Source organism: Chelon labrosus (genome assembly GCF_963514085.1).
Source record: "Chelon labrosus genome assembly, chromosome: 15".
Taxonomy (NCBI): Eukaryota; Metazoa; Chordata; class Actinopteri; order Mugiliformes; family Mugilidae; genus Chelon; species Chelon labrosus.
The window spans coordinates 21185698-21205324 of NC_140348.1; the positions used below are offsets into that span (position 1 = coordinate 21185698).

At 43.1% G+C, this 19627-nt stretch overlaps 2 protein-coding genes across 3 annotated transcripts in view; one reads left to right on the top strand and one right to left on the bottom strand.

The window, feature by feature from the left end:
• Positions 1 to 8157, top strand: part of srfb (serum response factor b) — a 23163-nt gene extending 15006 nt beyond the window's left edge. Inside the window, exons 4-8 of one of the 2 annotated variants that reach the window (XM_084561987.1) lie at positions 2112 to 2276; positions 2559 to 2669; positions 3105 to 3302; positions 3729 to 3805; positions 4342 to 8157. In XM_084561987.1, the coding sequence (XP_084418113.1) occupies positions 2112 to 2276; positions 2559 to 2669; positions 3105 to 3302; positions 3729 to 3805; positions 4342 to 4437 (647 nt within the window). In that variant the 3' untranslated portion in view covers positions 4438 to 8157. The remainder of the gene's footprint in view (positions 1 to 2111; positions 2277 to 2558; positions 2670 to 3104; positions 3303 to 3728; positions 3806 to 4341) is intronic. The other variant, XM_084561988.1, reaches the window with a different exon arrangement.
• Positions 4448 to 19561, bottom strand: fhip2a (FHF complex subunit HOOK interacting protein 2). The gene is made up of 17 exons (XM_084561986.1): positions 19265 to 19561; positions 18143 to 18221; positions 16730 to 16899; positions 16344 to 16448; positions 16093 to 16215; positions 15772 to 15996; positions 15470 to 15666; positions 15152 to 15266; positions 14922 to 14998; positions 14614 to 14806; positions 14046 to 14227; positions 13186 to 13332; positions 13003 to 13093; positions 12773 to 12916; positions 9951 to 10091; positions 9390 to 9493; positions 4448 to 9308 (listed from the first exon to the last, which is right to left on the bottom strand). The coding sequence occupies exons 1-17, from the start codon at positions 19307 to 19309 to the stop codon at positions 9197 to 9199; spliced, it is 2250 nt and encodes a 749-aa protein (XP_084418112.1). The 5' UTR covers positions 19310 to 19561; the 3' UTR covers positions 4448 to 9196.
• Positions 19562 to 19627: the final 66 nt, after the last annotated feature.

Below are 19627 nucleotides of genomic sequence, written 5' to 3' on the forward strand. Positions count from 1 at the left end.
TCACAGCCAGTCACCAACACTCAGCGCCCTCGGGTTTCACAAAGCCTGCCCCCCCCACCACCACCAGTATCCAGGGGAGCCACGTCTGTTGGCGATCGTCCCTGCCTTTGATTGTCACTTGGGGACAAGAATAATTAGGTGAGAGGGACACAATAGACCTGGCAATGAGGGCTGATGAACAAGGCCCATAATTAGTCATGAATATTCAATGTCGGATTGGTGGCTTGTGCTGAAATTATAATTGAGGCGTACTTTGTGGAGTCGGAGCCTCGTGACGGAGTGGCCCTGAACTAGACATGACCCTTCATTAAGGGCGGCTTCACAAGGGATGTGTAACCTCACCAACGCTGTGAGGACTTTGGAGCTGCAGGTTCTGATTTGGTGATTTCTAAATTGATCAATTTCCCCAAAAGAATGAGACATATTTGAAATTCAAACCAATAGAATTTATTTTTATCCATTTGTATAAGGAGCTCGGGGCACTGGAACTTTCAAAAGTCTGTTAAAGTGCTGACTGGCGTGGTGCATATTGTTTTATCACGAGAGTCAGACTTGCAGAGGCTCATCAGTTGCTCTTGGTCCTTGCAGTAATGTCACTTGCTAGTTGTTGCAGTGTGTTGGCTGTCTGCGCTCTGCCACAGCTGAAAGGACAGACACATGATGCCCACTAATGGGTCCTGTATGTTATTTTGACTGACAGGTGGAGGACGGCCTGGCAGTGACTTTTTTTTTTCCCCCTCTCTTTTCTTTCACCATCTTTTTCCTCCTTCTGCCGCCTTCTCCCTCACCCTCCCTCTATTGCTTTCTGTCTTGCTCGCTCGCTCCCTTCTCTCCCCTTCACCACCTGTCTGGCACATAGCGGCAGCGCCAGGTGGAACAACACACCCTCCCACTCTAAAACCTCCTCAGCTGACAGCTTGAAAGGGCCTGCCCACCCTGCTGCAGCAACTGTCTGCAGTGCATATGAGCAAATGTGACGGTTTACGTCCAGAGTCACTTTCTGAGAGGAATTATCTGCAATTTGATAACAGAGCATTTAAACAAGTCATGCAACATTTGAAGAATTTATCATTTACAGTTAAATATTTAGATCACAAGTCCCATAACAAGTTTTCTTTTTTACATTTTTATTTGAACATATATCCACGGATGTCTAAAAGAATATTAAAATGTCCCATTTAATATTCTTTTACGGTGTTTGTCACGTCATTAAATTTGTTCATGTTATTGAACATTTTCATTATTTCACTGACCCCTTATAAAACCATCAACCAAATTAAAGGTGCCCCGTGGAGTTTATGACCAGTAATGGCACTACAGAGCAATGTTTTTAAAATTGTGCCCCCGTGACTAGTCCCGGGTTGTGCATATCCACTCATGCACACACACACAAGTGGCACAATTAACACCCTGCCATCGCTTTCAGGCTGTTTCACTGATGGACAGTTGGTGTCAGTGATAGCTGCGTCCCAACAGATTCAAAGAGGAAGCAGCGGTGCTAGAAACTGCAGTTCGTCAAATGGCCACTTGAGGCAGACTCCAAAAGCAAGTCAGTCACCATAGAGCTCCCTGTTAAAATGTCCAACTATACAATAGAAATGTCTTGTTTTGGTCTGTGTAGCTAATCTTCTCATTGATGCCAAATGTACAGGGGGTGATTTTGTTATTTTACCCATTTAAATTATATTAAGGCTAATGAATATCCGCGTAATTAAAGATGTGGACATTTTTAGTGACATGTGGGTGCCCTCAGTGCCTCAGTTCTGAATGCTGATAGTTGAATGGAGTCAGGCGCTGCCAAGATAGCGACGGCTATAGCTCAGAACCGCTCTTCAGGAATCTTGTATGTGACGTCCCGGCTTTCTCTCCAGTCATATCATCTAGCCAACGATGGAGAAATACAATTTTACATATGTCTGATTAGAACATTGGTAAATGTAAAAACAATATGAGCCTTGCCCTGTCTCTCGCAACTGAACTCTGTTGACAAGTGATGATTTCTCCAACAGCGATCATGTACTCTGCCTGGAAACATCTTTTTGCTGCTTTTTTCAAACTGTACTATCCTTTCACATTTATTCCTCCTGTGTGTGTGTGTACCCCCCCGGCAGCAGGCACTCCTCTCCCCCCCGGCACCCCCACCATTCCTCTGAGCCAGCTGCAGCAGCACTCCCTGGCCCTCCAGGGGCAGCATGGTCAGGCTCTGGCCGCCGCCCCGCAGCCACAGCAGGGACAGCAGGCTGTCTTCCGCTTCCCTGCTGCTGTCTCCCTCACAGGTGACCTGCTCTGCATGCTGCCACCACTTTGCCTGCCTATTTACTAATCTTATCTCCATAAAGCTGCTGCTGCTAGTACTGCTAGCTCTTCTGCTTATTATCATGCACATAATGAATTACTAACGCTACTTTGCACGACGACTCGTTTTTTATCGGCTGACAGTACTACCATATGCCACCCTCTCTGCTGCACCCCATATCCCTACCTCCTCTACCTCTGTTCCCTGGGTGAGGCGTTTAATGACTTGCTGTAATGGCTGTATGCTCTCTGTGTGTCTCCAGGACCAGGGGTCCCCCAGCAGCTCCAAGCTATCCAAGTCCATCACAACACCCAGTCCACCTCCAACAGTGACAGCAGCCCTGAGATCTCCCACACCTCCACAAACTCCACTGGTAAGTCCAGTCCTCTCTGAGGTCCTGTCTAAAGATTTCCAAACCCTGCCACCTCGATTACTTTATGGATTTTCCATTTAACAACACACTGGTGCTCCAGATGGTGGAGAAGGGACGTAATCCAAGAATGAAATATAGTATCATTTGTGAATCCAATGCAAACAGGGTGACATGTCACTGTCTAGATGAGTGGAAATAATGTCCCCATCTCTGTTACTGTCCCACTTTCTGCTTGACATTAGCAAGACGATCCTTTAAGATGAGAATCTGTTGTATTTTCTGCTCCCGTTTGGAATGAGTTGCGTCCCACAGGAAAGAGTAACTGTGCCACTACATTTCATCAGTAGGAGTTTGAATTTATATAGATGTGAAGCACCATCTGCTGGCCAGCATGTGCACACACCCCTCTCCCTCTCTCTCTCTCTCTCCTTCCAGCAACGGTAAGTCTCCCAGCAACCATTGTCACTTCATCGATGCCAACGTCCGTGGCGGGTCACATGATGTACCCCAGCCCCCACACGGTCATGTACGCCTCCACGCCAGCGCTGGCTGACGGGGGCCTGGCTGTGCTCAACGCCTTCTCCCAGGGAACCTCGGCCATGCAGGTGTCCCACGCACAAGGCCAAGACACAGGTGAGGCTTGACCATATACAGTAGACTTACTGGAAGACAAGCATTTGGGGTCATTTGGGGATTTTAAAGTAGTAGTGTCAAAAACATTTGCTGTCTATTGCCAAAAAGAAAGAGTTTTCATTTGTAGTTTCTGGAACTGGGTGTCTGTGGAGACATTCCTGTACAAATTTTTAGTTATGGGTAATCCATCACCCAGCAGTTACACTGCTCCCAAGAGAGAAAGTAGGCGGAGCTAACATTTAAGAGGTCAAACAGGTGACACTGTTTGGATCTTGAAATGTAAAAAATAAAATAAAATAGCTGCAGTTACCACTTATGACCACTGGGGTCGCCAAAGACAACAAATCTGAGATCTTTTGAGTTGCCGCTTTAAATTAAAACATAAGAATATCATGAATTTGTTGACACGTGTGTCTCTTCCCCCAGGTGCTGTCCCTCAGGTGTTCCTCACAGCACCTCCAGGCACGGTGCAGATCCCCGTCTCAGCAGTGCAGCTACACCCAGTACGGCAAGATCTGCATTTTACAAGTGAAACTCTCATATTCCCTATGCAACCAGCATGCCACGTGTCTGCACTAATGCATCCTAACAGAGCACTGGCACACGGAGGCCACAAGAGTGACACAGTTGTTTTTTGTTTGTTTTTTTTGTTTTGTACAAGTGTGGATGGTCAGCTGGCATCTTGATTACACAGATAGTACTTAATGAAACACCACCGTTGCAGTGCATGGAACTATATCTCAGTCTCATGACGACTATTTTGGAGAACTTAGTTTAACATAATCCAAGATTATATTTGGTTTAATCTTTTAATTTAACCTAATAGCTCTTAATGAATAAACAGAATGCTGTTTCATGGAGCAAATGACCCAAATATTAGAGAAAGCATCAGCATCTGTTGCAGCTTTACACCCCTCCATGATCAACAGCATGCAGTGTAGCAGGATCTCCCATCTGTGCTGGGTGTCGTGTGATGTGATGACTTGCGATTGGCTGTCCTCATGCCCCGTCTCCTGACGTGCCTGTGCTGTGTCCCCAGATGGTGATTGGCCAGCAGTCGAGCGGCAGCAGCAGTAACCTGACGGAGCTCCAGGTGGTCAACTTGGACGCAGCACAGAACTCGAAGAGCGACTGACGGACGGCTGGAGCTGTTTAACACGGCAGACCCAGGGACACACACACACACCCACCCACACACACAAACACACAGACTGACATCTCTATTTATTGATGCCTTCCTACAAAGTTTCACATAACACTTCTGAATGTGACTTTAAAGTACATATAAACACACAATCAAGGGCATATGTGTGGCAGACCCTTATACAGTATGTTTTGGTATATAAATATATATATATTCGCAAATGCATAGGAGATATATCACTATATCCATTGTTGGAACCTATTTTCTATGCTGTTAGATGGTGTTATTTTTCGCGTGTGCGTGTTTTGTTTTTCTTTTGGAGAAAAAAAAAAAATGTGTAATGACATGTACACACACACTGCAAGGTGCCACAGCTTCACACCAGCCAAAGAGACATTTGTTTGTCTGAATGTTCCAGTGTGAGCAATCCGTGCACAAGCGTGTGTCTGTGTGCGCGCGCATATCTTGGGTTTGTAAATGGGCGGGGAGACGCTTAACGACCTAAAAAGAAAAAAATATATATACAAAAAAAAAAAACACATTTGGAAATGTACATAACTTTTTTTTTTTTTTTTAAACTGACTTGTATTTTTAGCCTGGTTACGTTTGTGCAACGGCATGTAGTTGTTTTTTACGTAGTGGTTTTTTTTGTATGTACATGAAAATGATTTGCATAAAGAAAATGAATTATTTACATGTAAATGTAAATTAATTTAATACACCATCACATGTTGATATACTGTCACGCTGTTGGGAGTTTTCACTGCAAGATGGAGAAAGAACGCTGGATGTTTTTCTACTTTTCTTTTTTTTTTTGTTGTGACATTTGCAGAACTGTCCCTTGATATTTCATATTTCAATTTACTGTTGACTTTAGGAAGACTTAACGTGCAACAGCTGATGGTATGATCATTTGGCGTCATATCAGTTTTACATGAGAGGTTTTCTAACGAAGCCCTGAGTTTAGATTTTTAGTGCACACATTCTTAAAGCTGCAAGAATCCAGCGGGAATAATTTTGTCAGATTTTCGCATCAAATTGGAGAAATACGAGCAGTCGATAACCGTACGATATTGAAGTTAGTCTGCTATTATTATGGTCGACTTGATCCACCTCTGGGTAACAAGCCTGAGAGTTTTTATTCCAACGGTTAAATAGATTAACTTTGCTCCACTGTAAACCTGTTGCTCTGTAACTGTAATGATGCTACTAACGAGAAGTCCGGGCATTGGACACAAACCTCCTGTTTAACAAGAGTGAGTAATGACACTGTATAGACTAGCATTATTTCCTTGTATGGAAGCACTCTGTTATTGGTCTAAATGCTGCAGCATTACAACAGTAATGACTATTTTTTCTAAGAACAATGATCTTTTAATTTGGAGAAGTGACTTCTGGTGCTTTACTCCTTTAACTGTAAGACCCTAGCTGACTGCAATCTTAGTGTGTACCTCAGCAAACATTAAGAATGAGTTATTAGTCTGAGAGCCTTCTTTCTGCACCATAGTGCCTCTGTTCCATGGCTGATTTCTAAAACCACTTCAAGGTAAAGGGAGATGTACCCGTTTCCAGAGCACCTCACGTGACGTTGGACCTGTCACACATACAATCCTCTGCTGCGCCCCAAGAGAGCGATTTCTGACTCCAGAATTAGCTGGATGGCCGAGCATGGCAGGCTTGAAGCCAAAGAGAATCGGACAGAGGATAAAGTTCCCACACTGACTGCCGTTCAGTTATTCACCGGCAACAGAGGTCATGTTCATGCTCGATGTTCTCTGTTCATGCGCTCACGTCGTCCTGCAGGGCTGCTGGCATAGGAAAACGACAGGCATTCAGAAATATTCTTTTGACACGGGATTACTGAAAAGCATTTGTGGTTTTCACCTTGAAAGAAAAGGTTATTTTGTGTATTTTTTTTGTTTTGTTTTATTGTACAGACATTTTGTAATAAAACAAGATGAAACTGTTCAAAGAACGACTACATCTGCTGATGAACATTTCCTTTTCTTTTAATCGGGACGGAAAATGTTAAACAAAAACCACACTGTCCTGAATGAAACCTTATAAATGTGTATAACAGCAGGGATGGAGACGGCTGATGAGGAATAAATGAACCACTGCCTCTGAGTGCTCATGAGACTGCAGCGATTGCCTCTGATTATTTCGCAGGAGGAGCGAGCATGCACCTTATGTCAATGTTTCAACTACGCACTGCACAATTACAAAAGAAAATCAATCAGACTGGCCATGAGAAAGAAGCGTGAAGAGACTTGTCCCGCTTCGGGGGAAAGCAGCGATGAAATGCAACATGATACAGTGATTGGTCTAAGATGACACGAGAAATGAAATTGGCATCAGATTTTTATACCGAGAGTCCTGTACAGCAAACCAAACAAAAGCCAATGTAACATAAGAGATAGAAGCATAATAAGATCACAATAAACTGCAGTGAATCCGAACCCCCTCACACATCCTTTCAAGAGATCCACAGTTAGAGTAAGGCATCTTCCCGTCAGTGTCTTCAGAGACCAAAGTGCTGACAGCTAAGAAGTCATCACAGATGGCTGAACTGCCTTTTCTCTCTCTTTCTCAACAATGAAAAATAACAAGCATGCATTTACACCAGGTAGTATATCTCTATTGCTACTGTACACAGACATTATACAACTGTACAGACAACGCTGGAAAGATAGTTGATTTAAAAATGTGCATGATTGACAAGTTAAAAAATGTTTCCCGTTAAAATAGAAATGTTACTCCTGGGACTTCCTTGAAGTTTTTGTTTTTTTGTTTTTTTTTGGTTGAGGAAACAAAACATTTGGAGAAAAAAAAAAGCTTTTTTTGTGAGTGAACAAACAAAAGGATGAAGACAATGTGCAAAATCTGATATTCCATGCAAGCAGTTGCATAATGTAGCTTTAGGTGCTAGAGCGATGGGTTTGAGGTGGGATCAGAAGAAAGAGGAGCAAGGCTCAAGAAAAGTACGAGACTCGTGGCTTCAATGGATGACCGTCCATTCTGCGCCGCTTTAACAGGCCACACACACACACACAGGTAAATAATAACTCAATTACACAGAACGGAAACATTCACACTGGGATCAAAGTTACATCTCAGAGTGGGACTAATTGAAATTCTACGTAATGAATAACTGATCAGATACAGGCACCCTCCAGAAATATGCAACCACGCAGCCCATTCCAGCGAATACACAGCACCGAGAACACTTGTCCTCGTCTCTGAAGATTAAGACGATATAGTAATACTGCAAGTAAATGCAACACCTCATAGGAGGTCATGATAACCTATGAGCGACATACTGTAATTCAAGGTTTTCCAAACTCTTTTTGATACTCTATTAACAATCTTAGCTGTTGTTCTTGTGGATTATTTGACAATTTCAAATAATAAAAAAAAAAAAGAATAGAATCACATACTAACTTCTCAGGTTTCAATTGTGATTGAACTGTTAACAACAGTTCTGTTTAATAAGCCAGTAAAGATTTTAAAGAATTTAAGAGTTGATAACATCATATCATTTGTTGTTCTCTTTTCTTTTTGATTAAAGCAAATAAATTATTGAGAAAGGGTGCCAGAGAAATATCACAAGAGTATCTCTTTAAACGTACAACCAACACTGGTGTTTGTGATAAAAGCAACACTGGGTCTGGAGAAAGACATTTCACAATAAAGACAAACAAAAAAAAAAAACTAAGGCGGAACCCAAAGCGAGGCGTCTCTCTCCCACTAATGCCGACACAACATTCCCTATAAATTAACTCACACTGTAACAAGTGCAACGCGATGAGGTCCATGTGCAAATTCGCATTAACTTGCAAATTCACCATTTCATGTAAGAAAACGTGACGGATGGCGACATCTTTGGATGACGGCGATTACAGGATGAGCTTCGAGAGCACGAGCACTTAAAAGACAAACTGAGGGAAGCAAATTAAAACAGGGTCAGTCTGCTGAGTCAGCCGTTACTTTGACTGCTTGGATTCTTTTATCTCAATACGACGTTAGTTAAAAAGGCAACCTGAAAGCAAACGAATAAATAAGAAGACTTGGCATTTAAAACACGAGTGCAGCATGTTAAACACTACACTTCATTACATGTGTAACTACACGTACATACAGGGATCAAAGGTTGTAGGGTTTTGTTTTTTGTTCTCAACAGCCTCTTGTCTTCAAACAGACAAACACGTGAGGGGTAAAGATAAAAATGTTTCAAAAGGAAACAATTCTCTGTAACTGAAAGGTGTGACTCCACACTAAGGCAATGACATTTACAAATGGGTGGAAATGGGACCGAAAATAAATACGCAAGCATCTTTTCTGCTTGATAATAATTACAGGGATGTTAATGTTTGGCTGGTGAGAAAGAAAGATGGAAAGGGGGCAGTGAGAGGAATTGCAGAGACTGGAAAGAGTCTAGTGAACATCTCTCTGCACCTCGTCCTCTAGCCTCCTCCTCCTCCTCCTCCTCTTCCTCTGTTAGCTGGGCAGTGTCTGTGCTCTGACCTGCTCCAGAACAAGACCAAAGACTTATTATGGTGGAGTCTGAGAGGTCAGAGGAAGGGGAGCGATGAAACCCGTCTGTGTGGGCTTTAACAGTCTTGCGGGGGATGACCGGTTTAGTGGTGATGTTTTGCCGAACCCTGTGCCACCGATACCACCACACCCCAGAGGCCCAGTTTCATTCTGACCTGCCTTCCTGGCCGAGGCAGATGGATGAACAGCAGGAAGATTAGGGCGAGGACGAGGCAGCTGCGTGGTATTTGACGAAGGCGATGGCTGCCAGCTCTTTGCAGAACTCCTCCAGCACGATCACGCCCTCCAGCAGAGTCATGTGGTCGATGCTACAGAAGGACAGACGAGAAGAGGTGAGTGTACCCCGATAAATCATCTCAGAAACAAAGCAAGCCTGTAGATGCACGTACTTGATGCCTTCTGGCTCCAGGCCTAATAATCTCTTCCTCACGAGCAGCAGCTTGGGTGTGAAGTCTGGGATGCGGTGAATCCTCAACATGAGATCTCCAACCACCTAACAAGCACAAAGCCGTTACCAAACCACAACAGCACTGCCTCCATCCGGGGAGGATTTACTGGTGCAGCGTCAGTCACGTGACGATACCGCAACCAAGGTAAACAAACAACACTATCAACAAGAAGATTCCCGGCTCCCATGTGTGCCACTAGAACAGATTTCAAGGAAAAGCACTTGGACTGATTCGCAGAATGAAACAGCCAGAGAGGTGTTCCAGGAATAAGCAGGTCAGGCAGCAGCATGTGTGATCATCAGGAAATGAGCTTCAGAGGAGGACTTGGTGTGAAATTAACTGCTCAGTTTCCTCAAACATGATCATTTGTTAAATCAAACGCTCTGGAATACAATATTAGACTCTCAAGATGCCACACTGAGAAGAAATGAATCAAGGCATCCACAAGCAGCCTCTTAACAGTCGTAACGTTTGAGGATGAGATAATGGCAGGAGCCTTACCCTGACGATGACGGAGAACAGAGACCTGCAGCCAGGGGCCAGGTTGATATACGGATCCAGCAGGTATTCGTGCAGGTGGGGGTGTGGTAACAAAGACAGCTTGGACAGCACCGCGGTCACCTGCAGGTTGACGTCGTACGGCTGGAGGACAGAGCAAAGGACACAGGAAAGGACATGAAACCGATGAGTAGACCTCAGATTACCATTTCCAGTGGAGAAGGAAAGTTCAGCCACTTGCCAAAACATTAGGTACACTAGTGAACACTTAATCTTCTAAGAATTTGGTTAAATTAACTGAAAGAGGAGTTGATTTAACCGTGTTTTCATTTTGGAGGTTGTGGTTTGTAGTAATATTGAACTGCATTGTGTTGTACCGACACATGTTTCTATTATTTTGACAACCCCCACTTTAGCTGGGCTTTAGCTGGCTTCAGTCCAGTTTAACAGGATCCTACAAAGTGATTATACAGTTGAATTATCACCTTTCTGATGCCGTTTCATCATAAAAACAGTCATGAAGATAAGATTTTATATCACGATGCATTCATTTTCACTCGTACATAGTGATGCACGATATATCGGCCGCCGATATAATATCGGCCGATATGGTCATTTTTTTACACATCGGTATCGGTCAGGTGTAAAAATAGAGCCGATGTGAACAGGCCGATAATTATTCCTGTGTATTTGATGTGTGTGCAGAGCTAGTGAGCGGAGCTGAGCGGTGCGAATGTCCTGCTCCTCGCTCAGGTGGCTGTTCAGTCGGCCGCTCCTCCGCTCAAATTCACGTCAGGCCGCTCCTCCGCTCAATTTCGCTCCCCGCTCCACCTAAAAGTCCTCCCCCGCTGCAGCGAAATCGCTCCACGCTCGCTCCAATTTAAAAGAGGGAGAAATAACCCTATCAGTTTCCTTTCTAAAATATTTCACGAACTCCATCTTGCCATGGCAATTTTTTTGAAAATGAACGGTTTTGGTTTTATTAGGAAGAAATGAATTCTGGGTGGATTTGGGCACGCGTCAGGCTGGTGGTGTGAGCGGTATCGGAGCGGAACAGAGCGCCCGCTCCGGCCTCTAAATTAACAAGCGCTCCGCCCCTCGCTCGCTCGCGCTCCGCTCACTAGCTCTGATAGCAGTAGCTTTCTTCCGCTGCTTAGCATTAGCTAGTTTTTCATATTCTTTGTAGGCTTCGGGATACTTGTTTTTTAAGTGGGTGATCAAATTGGTTGTGTTGAACGATTTGACACGAGCTCCCCCTCGCATCACCCGGCCTTCACAGTCATTACATACAGCATAGCGAGGAGTCATTACATACAGCATGGGATCCTCTTCAAAGACTTTGAAAAATGACCAAACAGACGACATCTCTGCTCAACTAAAGATTTTTCAATGTTTACAGAAAACAGTATCAGTCATTTGATTTTGCTAAGTGGCTTTGGCCATTTTTTAGGCCTACTACTGTACCTTAAATATTTTTCAATGTTATCAGAATACAGTATCAGTCATTTCTGAAAATAAAATGCAAAAGTAAAAGAAAAAAATGATTTATTGATGATTAATGATTTTGATTATCATAAAAATGTGGAACGTTTCTCACTGGATGAGTTCGGCGGACCGATTATACTGGAGCACCAACTAGCGTTCATTACTTCAGACTACAAACCACAGTGAACATGAACGAAGAAGCTGATGAAACCGCTTTGGTTGGCCCCTTGGATGGGAAATTTCAGTCATTATTCAATGGTATACTAAAAATCCATATGAAAAAATAACTGTTCTCAGGTCAAATATTTATATGCGATTAAAATGTTTGATGTATTAGCATTTTTAAACTTGCTGGATTTTACAAGGCAAATAAATTAAGTTAAAACTTAGTTCCATGGCCCCATTTGTCTTTGTAAGGAGATGTTCTATTTTGTCTTTATTATTTTGTCAGAATGCACCAGAATGCTTAGTTTGTACGTGAAAATCACAAAAATCTACTGGGGGAGGATGCCCCCAGAGCCTCCTACAGGGGTTTGCTTTACAAACTTTGCGCCCCCCCCCAACACAAAATTCACCAGCCGCCACTGAATATTAACATCGGTTATCGGTATCGGCCAGAATTTTTACATCGGTGCATCACTACTCGTACACCTAATTAACCAACGAGTGAGTGAAGAATTGTCATGAATAACCAACAAAAGCTGATGATTTTAATGACAAACTCATCAGATGGATTTGAGCTTCTAAATGCTACATAAATTAATGCGCTGCTAAGAAGTGCATTTCTTTCCTCGTTAACGTCAAGTGTCAAATGAGTTTTTGGGATGAAGGACTCATTATTTTTGGCCTTTACCAAAGTAAATAGAAGGGTCTCTGCATAATCAGCAACTCATTTGCATTTCCCATGTGTTTATTTCCCTCTCCACTTTCAATTAGTAGAACATTTCTTTTTGCCGTGCCTGTCACAAGGGGACCTGATTTACAGATAACTGCAATAGAACAGCTACACGGCAATATCAAATCAGTTTAATCACATCTGCTACTTAGGATTCTTTTTTCTTCAATATCCGTAACAGAAGTGACAGCTCTTTGGCGCTTGATAAATGTTTGTCTAGGTGTGTACGCAGAACGCTTAATTTACTTGCTGGAATCTGGCTGTACGGCTCAGGCAAGATTCACCTGTCTAACAAAACCTTTCCCTGGAGACATTTTTAAGTCTAATCTAAGTTACATCTTTTTTTTTTTAACTTCCTATTCTGACTTGTGGAGTGTAAAAGAAGCTGTATTGATCTGAACAATGCAGCGTTGGACAGCGTTAATACACAGTGGAGCAAACTCACCTGATCCAAGATGCGACCCATCCTGTCGAAAAGGACCTTGAGGAAGTGTCCCTCAAAGAACGGGCTGTCCAAGTTACATTTCTCCAAGGGCTTTGGATTTCCCCTCCAGTCCCACCGCTGGCAGACGCCACAATAGTCCCTGAACTGAGGACGATATAACGAGCATCAGTACATAAGCTGCCTCAGCACAGATCAGAATTTTTTTACAAAGCACCACAAGGAAAGCGTACCTGTCTGTGTGCATCTCTGAGGTAGGTGTCATAGCCCGTGCCTTCAACATGATACGACGACTTGGCCTCATCGGGCACCAAACACAAGAAACTGCAGGCAACACAATGTACACAGGACTTTAAAAAGAGGGCGGGCTGAGATTATACACTTGTATCACAGTGTATCGTGAGACGATAGTGCACCTGTTGACAATTTTGTGGACTTCTGTCTTCCCATCAGACTTCGCGTGGTCGGGACTCTGCGGTGGAGAGGCGCTGAGCCAGTCGGAGCCGGACAGCCTGTGTTCCAGAGAGGTGTCGTCACCAAACAGTGGGTCCTCCTCGAGGTCTCTGTGGAGAACACATACGTCACTAAGTTTACTCATTACATTTATGTTTCTTTAGAAGTCGACCAACCACAAAACCGCATCCCTCCACACAATGCATAAACTTTGTTGAAGGAGACTCACTGGTTGCAACATTACAGAAAACAGAATTACACAGCTTCATCGTATTTCATGGCCCTTCAGGTTTCAGTGGCAGCTTTGGAGACCTTTGAATAATCTCTCCTTCTTGAGATTTTAAATGAAATCTTCCAGAAAATATGGTAATGAAGATATACAAATTAAAATATAATTATGAGAGTGTATATAATTAACAACTGTTTGCATCCTTTGTATGAAAAAGAATCAATTATAAACCATGAGAAGAAAGCCCTCATGAGGGTTTGAATCTTAATTGGGTTTTTTTGTTATTCACATAAACCGAGGACAAGAAGACAGAACATGCAAATTATTGCTTATTATGTTTCAGTCTTCAACAACTTGGTTGATGGTAATAAGTAGATGAATTGCATTATCATGATCCTACTTAATCATGGCTCAGAACAATCCCGCCAATTAAAACACACAATGAAGCGCAGATGAAGTGGCAGCACGTCTAACAAACACAGCTAGTTGATGCATTCGCTTTATTTCCAGTGGTTTGTGCAGAGGACGTTCAAGATGGTGCTCGTAAATCCGGCAGCTCGGGGGAGGGGTCAGAGGTCATGGGCAGGTCCTTACACTGCATCGTGCGGCTGGCCGTTCTCCAGGGGCTCCCGATCCTCCCGATCCTCCCGATCCTCCTGCGGTTTGTTCTCCAGGTAGTTCCTCTCCTCCAGGCTGCGCAGCACCAAGCTGTGGAGGATGTGCTGGTTGGGCTTCTGGATCAGGTGCTCGAACAGCCGCAGCGTCATGATGCTGATCTGTGGACGGTGAAGAAAGGGATGAGCCTCAACTCCCACTCTAAGCCCACATAAATAAGACAAGTATTTGCTCACTGACAGAAAATCAGGCAGTGTCTGCTTCAACATCAAAGACATGATTCATCCCTCTTTTGTGTGATGAAAACATGTGCAACAGCTCTCTGAGATACTAATTAAAATTCATGGGCGTTTTGGTTAATCAGATGATTCACTGCAACTCTGAGTGTTTGAAGAGCAGATGGCCATTTGTAACTTGTAGCAAAAAGTAGAGATTTGTATTGTTAATTAAGCAGTATGTGATAAAGAGTAATAAAAAAGACGTGAATGATCTGGCAGACATATGGTTAAGGTAGCAGGTAAATCCTGAAGAATAATGTGATAAGAACCTCATCAGACAGGTGATCACAGTGCTCAATCAGTCTGTGTCTGAGTGGATTCTGAGCGATTGTAGCTGAAGTCTCTGCTTCTTTCTCCTCTCCCAGCAGGAAGTAAACCATCTCCTGCAGCAGAGCCTCCGATGTCACCTGCCTGATTATCCTGTTCAGCAGGGCTGTGGAGGTCAGGATGCCCACCTCAGATCTACGCGAACCGCAAAACACACCACTTTTGTTACTGAGCAGTCACGACGCGAGTGTGAAGAACACTACGAATGTCACTGCGGGATGATTGACTGATGATTCAAGTCAGGACTTACGTCTGCATGAGCTGTGGTTCCATCACAGACACAAAGAATCTTTCTCTCACAGCTTTTGCCATCACCGCAGCTGCCGACTGCAAGACAGTGAAGAAAAACAAAAAAAAAATGTTCAGGCTTCTGAGGCTTTTCAAATGCAACAGCTTCTTTGGAGAAAATGTCTTTTATTCTGTCAATTCAGACTACAATATGACACATCAAAACACAGTGAGTCAGCACTGGCTACAAACCTTCTGAGCCTCCTTGATGAGCTGGTCGCAGTAATCTAGCCACGACAGGAAGGAGATGAGAGCTCTCTTCCCTGTGAAGACAGCAGCGTCCTCCTTCAGGTTATAAACATCTAGACTAAAAGAGGAAGAGAAAAAATATACAAGCATTAAAATGTTTGATGTACCTCTTCAACTATATCCACTAAAAATAACATCTCACAGAACATGCTATTTCAAGGACAAAAATTCAGATGATGGCAGCTTCACAGCTTTAAGTCGGCTTTAACTCTTCTTATTGAGTATGTGTTACAAAAAGCAAACACTAGAAAAGAGACTTACCCCCAATTGACCGACTCTACTGTCTCAATGTCCAAGGGGTCCATGGACTGTGGCAGGGCTTTATAGAAGGCGACCAGCCTGTCGGTCAGAAGCTCACAGAGCTCAGTGTTTTCAGTTAAACACTTGGCAGCAGCAGGCTCTGGTAAACTGACCAGCAGCATCAGACCCTCACATGCCTTCACCACTATCCTGCCATCCTGAAGCAGAGGACAAAACTGATTACAAACTTTTAAAAAGAAAGAGACTTTTCATGAACACTTTTGAGTATATCACCAAACATTTCTTGCATGGGGACTACTTACAGGGCTCTTTGTGAGGTTGAGCAGGGAGGTGACCAGATTGTAATTGCTGCTGTTGTTGTTACTTGTTGGACTAGAGGTGGAGGCGGCAGCAGCAGCAGCCTGTGGCTCCTCTTTGTGGTCAGCCTGTTGATCTGCAGGAGACTGACCAGTGTCTGGAGCCAAAGAGTTCTCTTTCACCCCCTCTGTTGCTGCAGCGCTCTTTGTCTCAGGTCTCTTTGCTTTGTTCTGCAAACAGCATTTATTTTTGACAACAATATTAAACATAAGTATTTCTAAATGTATAGGTCACCTTTTCTTCTCTGTTGTTTCAAAACAACTCACCTCAAGGAAGAAGTTGACAAGGTACGGGTCCTGCTTCAGCTTGGAACAGACTATGCAGAGGAACTGGATCTCTTCATTTTCTGTAGGTGCAGCCAGCACCTCCCCACACAGACGGATTAGTTTCTGACAGAGTGGTGTGACAGGGGAAAAAAAAAGTCACAGGTTACGTAACCTGACAGTTTTACAGCAGGTCCATTTGAGGAAAAGGGAGATGGAAAATACACTGAAACCCACAGTGCAACACGTCTCACCTGTACAGGTCTGTGGACATTGATGTGTGGCAGAAGGGGCTGACGAATGTGCGCTAGCAGCTTTGTGTAGAAGGTAAGCACCTGCTGCTTCATCCCCGGAGGACACTGACGGAAATTCATATAAACAAAATATGTTCAATTTACTTGGTTAGTCCACAAAAATAGACAATCGCAGTGCCAGGGACACTTTTCAGTTTTCAAATACACTGTTACTACAGCAGCTGCTTGCACACACTGTGCTGTGCAGAGCCCAAACTCCATGGGCTCAATGCCACAATTTAAATCTCATCCTTCATTTCCAATAGTTTTCATCCAATATCACATACGAGGTCCGTCTCATGACATGTAAATTTCCTCATGTAGTTACCAAAGCACGACTGCCTTACATCTGCCTTGCCCAAGGTGTAGAGAGTCTCCAGGATCTTGTGGTGCAGGAGATACTCCATGCAGGGTCCCGTCTCCCCAGACTCCCTTTCCGCTTCCTCCTGAGTCAGAATGTCCAGCATCTGTTCCAGGTGGGATGGGATGTTGGTGTCTGTGACTGGGGCTTTGTCATCTAACGGGGCAATACACAGAAACAAATCAGAAACAGAGTGTCTATTAGGAAAAGTAGTACTCGTCTTCAACATAAAAAGCTTCTGCTTCTTCACCTAGGTCACTTGTTGTTTTCCAATTCATTGTCGTGCATTGCCAAAATGCCAGCCTTGGAAAGTTCCAAATCAATTTATCAAGCCACGTTTTAGTAGCATTGGCTAATTCTGCTGGCACTTTCAACAGAAGGAGGATTTGCAGTAAAATTTATTTATACACATTAATTGTGAAGCAACCATGTAGACACTTTTGTCTATACGAGGTAATCAAAATATTGGCATCAGTTTGTTAACGCACTGACATTAGCTGGGTTCACAGACAATTATAAGAATAATTGGAATAAGGAAATTAATGCTGATTTATATTTATGTATAGGTATTTCACCTCAAAGCTAATACTGCTTGAAAAAGGGTTGCCCAAGTGTACATTACTTATTCGTCACAAATTATTCACTAATAGGTGTCAGTCAGTTGATTCAGATACAAGGCGGAATATAAAGTGTGTCTTTTTTAACATGACAAAGAATAAAGGTGTGTGAAGCTACACCTTGTTCCTAAAATAAATAGCTTAAATACAACATAATGACAGGTTTTCTAAATGCTGATACTTCCCACGAGCTGTCCAGAGACAACTTGGTAAAAAAAACGAGATGAACTGCTGAAGAGAAGCTTTTTGCTTAGAATGAAGAAAATAAGAAGGCCAAAAAACCTTGCACAGATCGCCACAGGCAAACATAAAGGAAGTCCTGTCATAGTCTGGGGCTGCTATAGCTCACAGAGTTGCTGAAGTCTATTGTAAACTCAACCAACATGACATTCCCAGCATATTTCCCAGTTATGCAGCTGGACATTGTTCGTGACTCTTACTTTTGCGTTGTCAAAAGTGGCTTACAAACCAAGAGAAAATTTCACACTTAGCAAACTAGCTGTTAAAAAAGTAACCTCTTGGAAGTGGTAACTTATGTTGATCACGTATCGTTTACAATGAGTGAATGTTGACAAATTAAATAATACTTAGGATAATCAACGTGGAATACGGTTATGAACAAGTTTAGTTTGTTCAGCCCTGCATTATAACAGTAGACAAATGTTGCTGATAGAGTTGATATCAATGACTTAAAAAGCAATCTGCACAACAACATTAGTCTAACTGTTTCGATAGCATGGCCATAACCGGAAGTAGTAGATTACGATGTTAGACATCCTTACCAGAAGTCTCAATGTAATAATGTGTAATAGCCTTCCAATGATAGACAAAGTCCTCCTGTAAGGGCAGCGATGGGGCAAGCTGAAACACAAAATTGGAAAAGATCATTATATTTGGGACAGTGACCTTAAGAGACACAATTAATGATCCAAGCAAAATGTTAACATGTCTGCTTTGAGAATTCAAACAGAGACTTTTTTGAATTAAAATGAAAGTCTTGCATAATAATCTGTTTGTTTTCTCATGCTTAAAGGAGTCTGATGTGCCGCTACAGGATTACTTTGTTCAGTGTGTTGTGGCCACATTCAAAGCCCAGCATTAGGGTTAATTAAAGGATACAATATTCACTTTCACATATCTTTAAAGGTTTCACTTGTCAACTAACACGTATGTAGGCCAACTATGTATGTCACAGGTTTCCGTAGTAGCATGAGCGACTTTATACTTTTGACCACATCTAAAGTCACAGGTGTTAACTTCAAGTCACCTGCCAAACATCTGCTGTTTTTAAATCCTTCACACGGGGCAGCTTGGAAACAGGTTTCGGGAATGTTGCTGCTGGTTTCTAGCTAGTTAGCTGCTCGGCTAACATGTACCATTATCCGTTCAAAAATAGCCCGAGCGAGTTAAACCACACAGACTAACCCTTTAATATTAACGTTAAAACCTTTGCGCAACACCGGGCAGGGTTGTCCAACCATTTCGACACCACTCCTTGAGATAAGACCCCGCTGTTTTGAAACGGGATAGCTAGCAACGGCGTTAGCTTAGCTTCTGGAAGCTACTATTAGCTCACCTGGCGTCTCAACAACAAGAGCTCGCCAACCTACCTTAGCACACGAGTTGCTGTAATGAAGAAAACGATTAGTGTTATAACCGACAACTCAGACAAGCACGTGTAAATGTTACTATATGTAAGAAGGAAAAAAACAAACAAACTGACAACGCAAACACAAAACGCTAACATTAGCTTAGGCTAATTAGTTAGCTTGCTAGTTAGCATTCCTTGTGCTGACGTTATGATATGCGGTTCCTTGGCAACAAAAGGCCCCCCTTTAAAGTCAGAATGGGGTTAGGCAATAGAGAAGCAGTGGGTTTAAAAACACAATTTAGAAGAAACTCACCGCTTCCACGGCGTGCTGAAGAATGGACGTGAATTTGGAGAACATTTTGTTCTTCGATTGGACTAGTTTCTCCCGAGAAGACCTAGAGAATTCCTCTATCTTCTTCTTCCTGTTGCTTCCGCCTCGATCCAGATTGGAGGTTTCATACACTGACCCTTGTAACGAAAGAATAAATGGAAGCAATAAAACCCGTAACACGTTGTCAGCCACAGGACTTCGCAGGCCTGGCAAAGCCACTGTAAACAAGACGTCTACAGACCCAACGTAATGCTGCTGCTCACTTTGGACACGGTGGCACTTCCCTCGCCAAACGCTTACCGACGCGAACCGGTAGGGGGCGCAGCGACACCACACACACACACA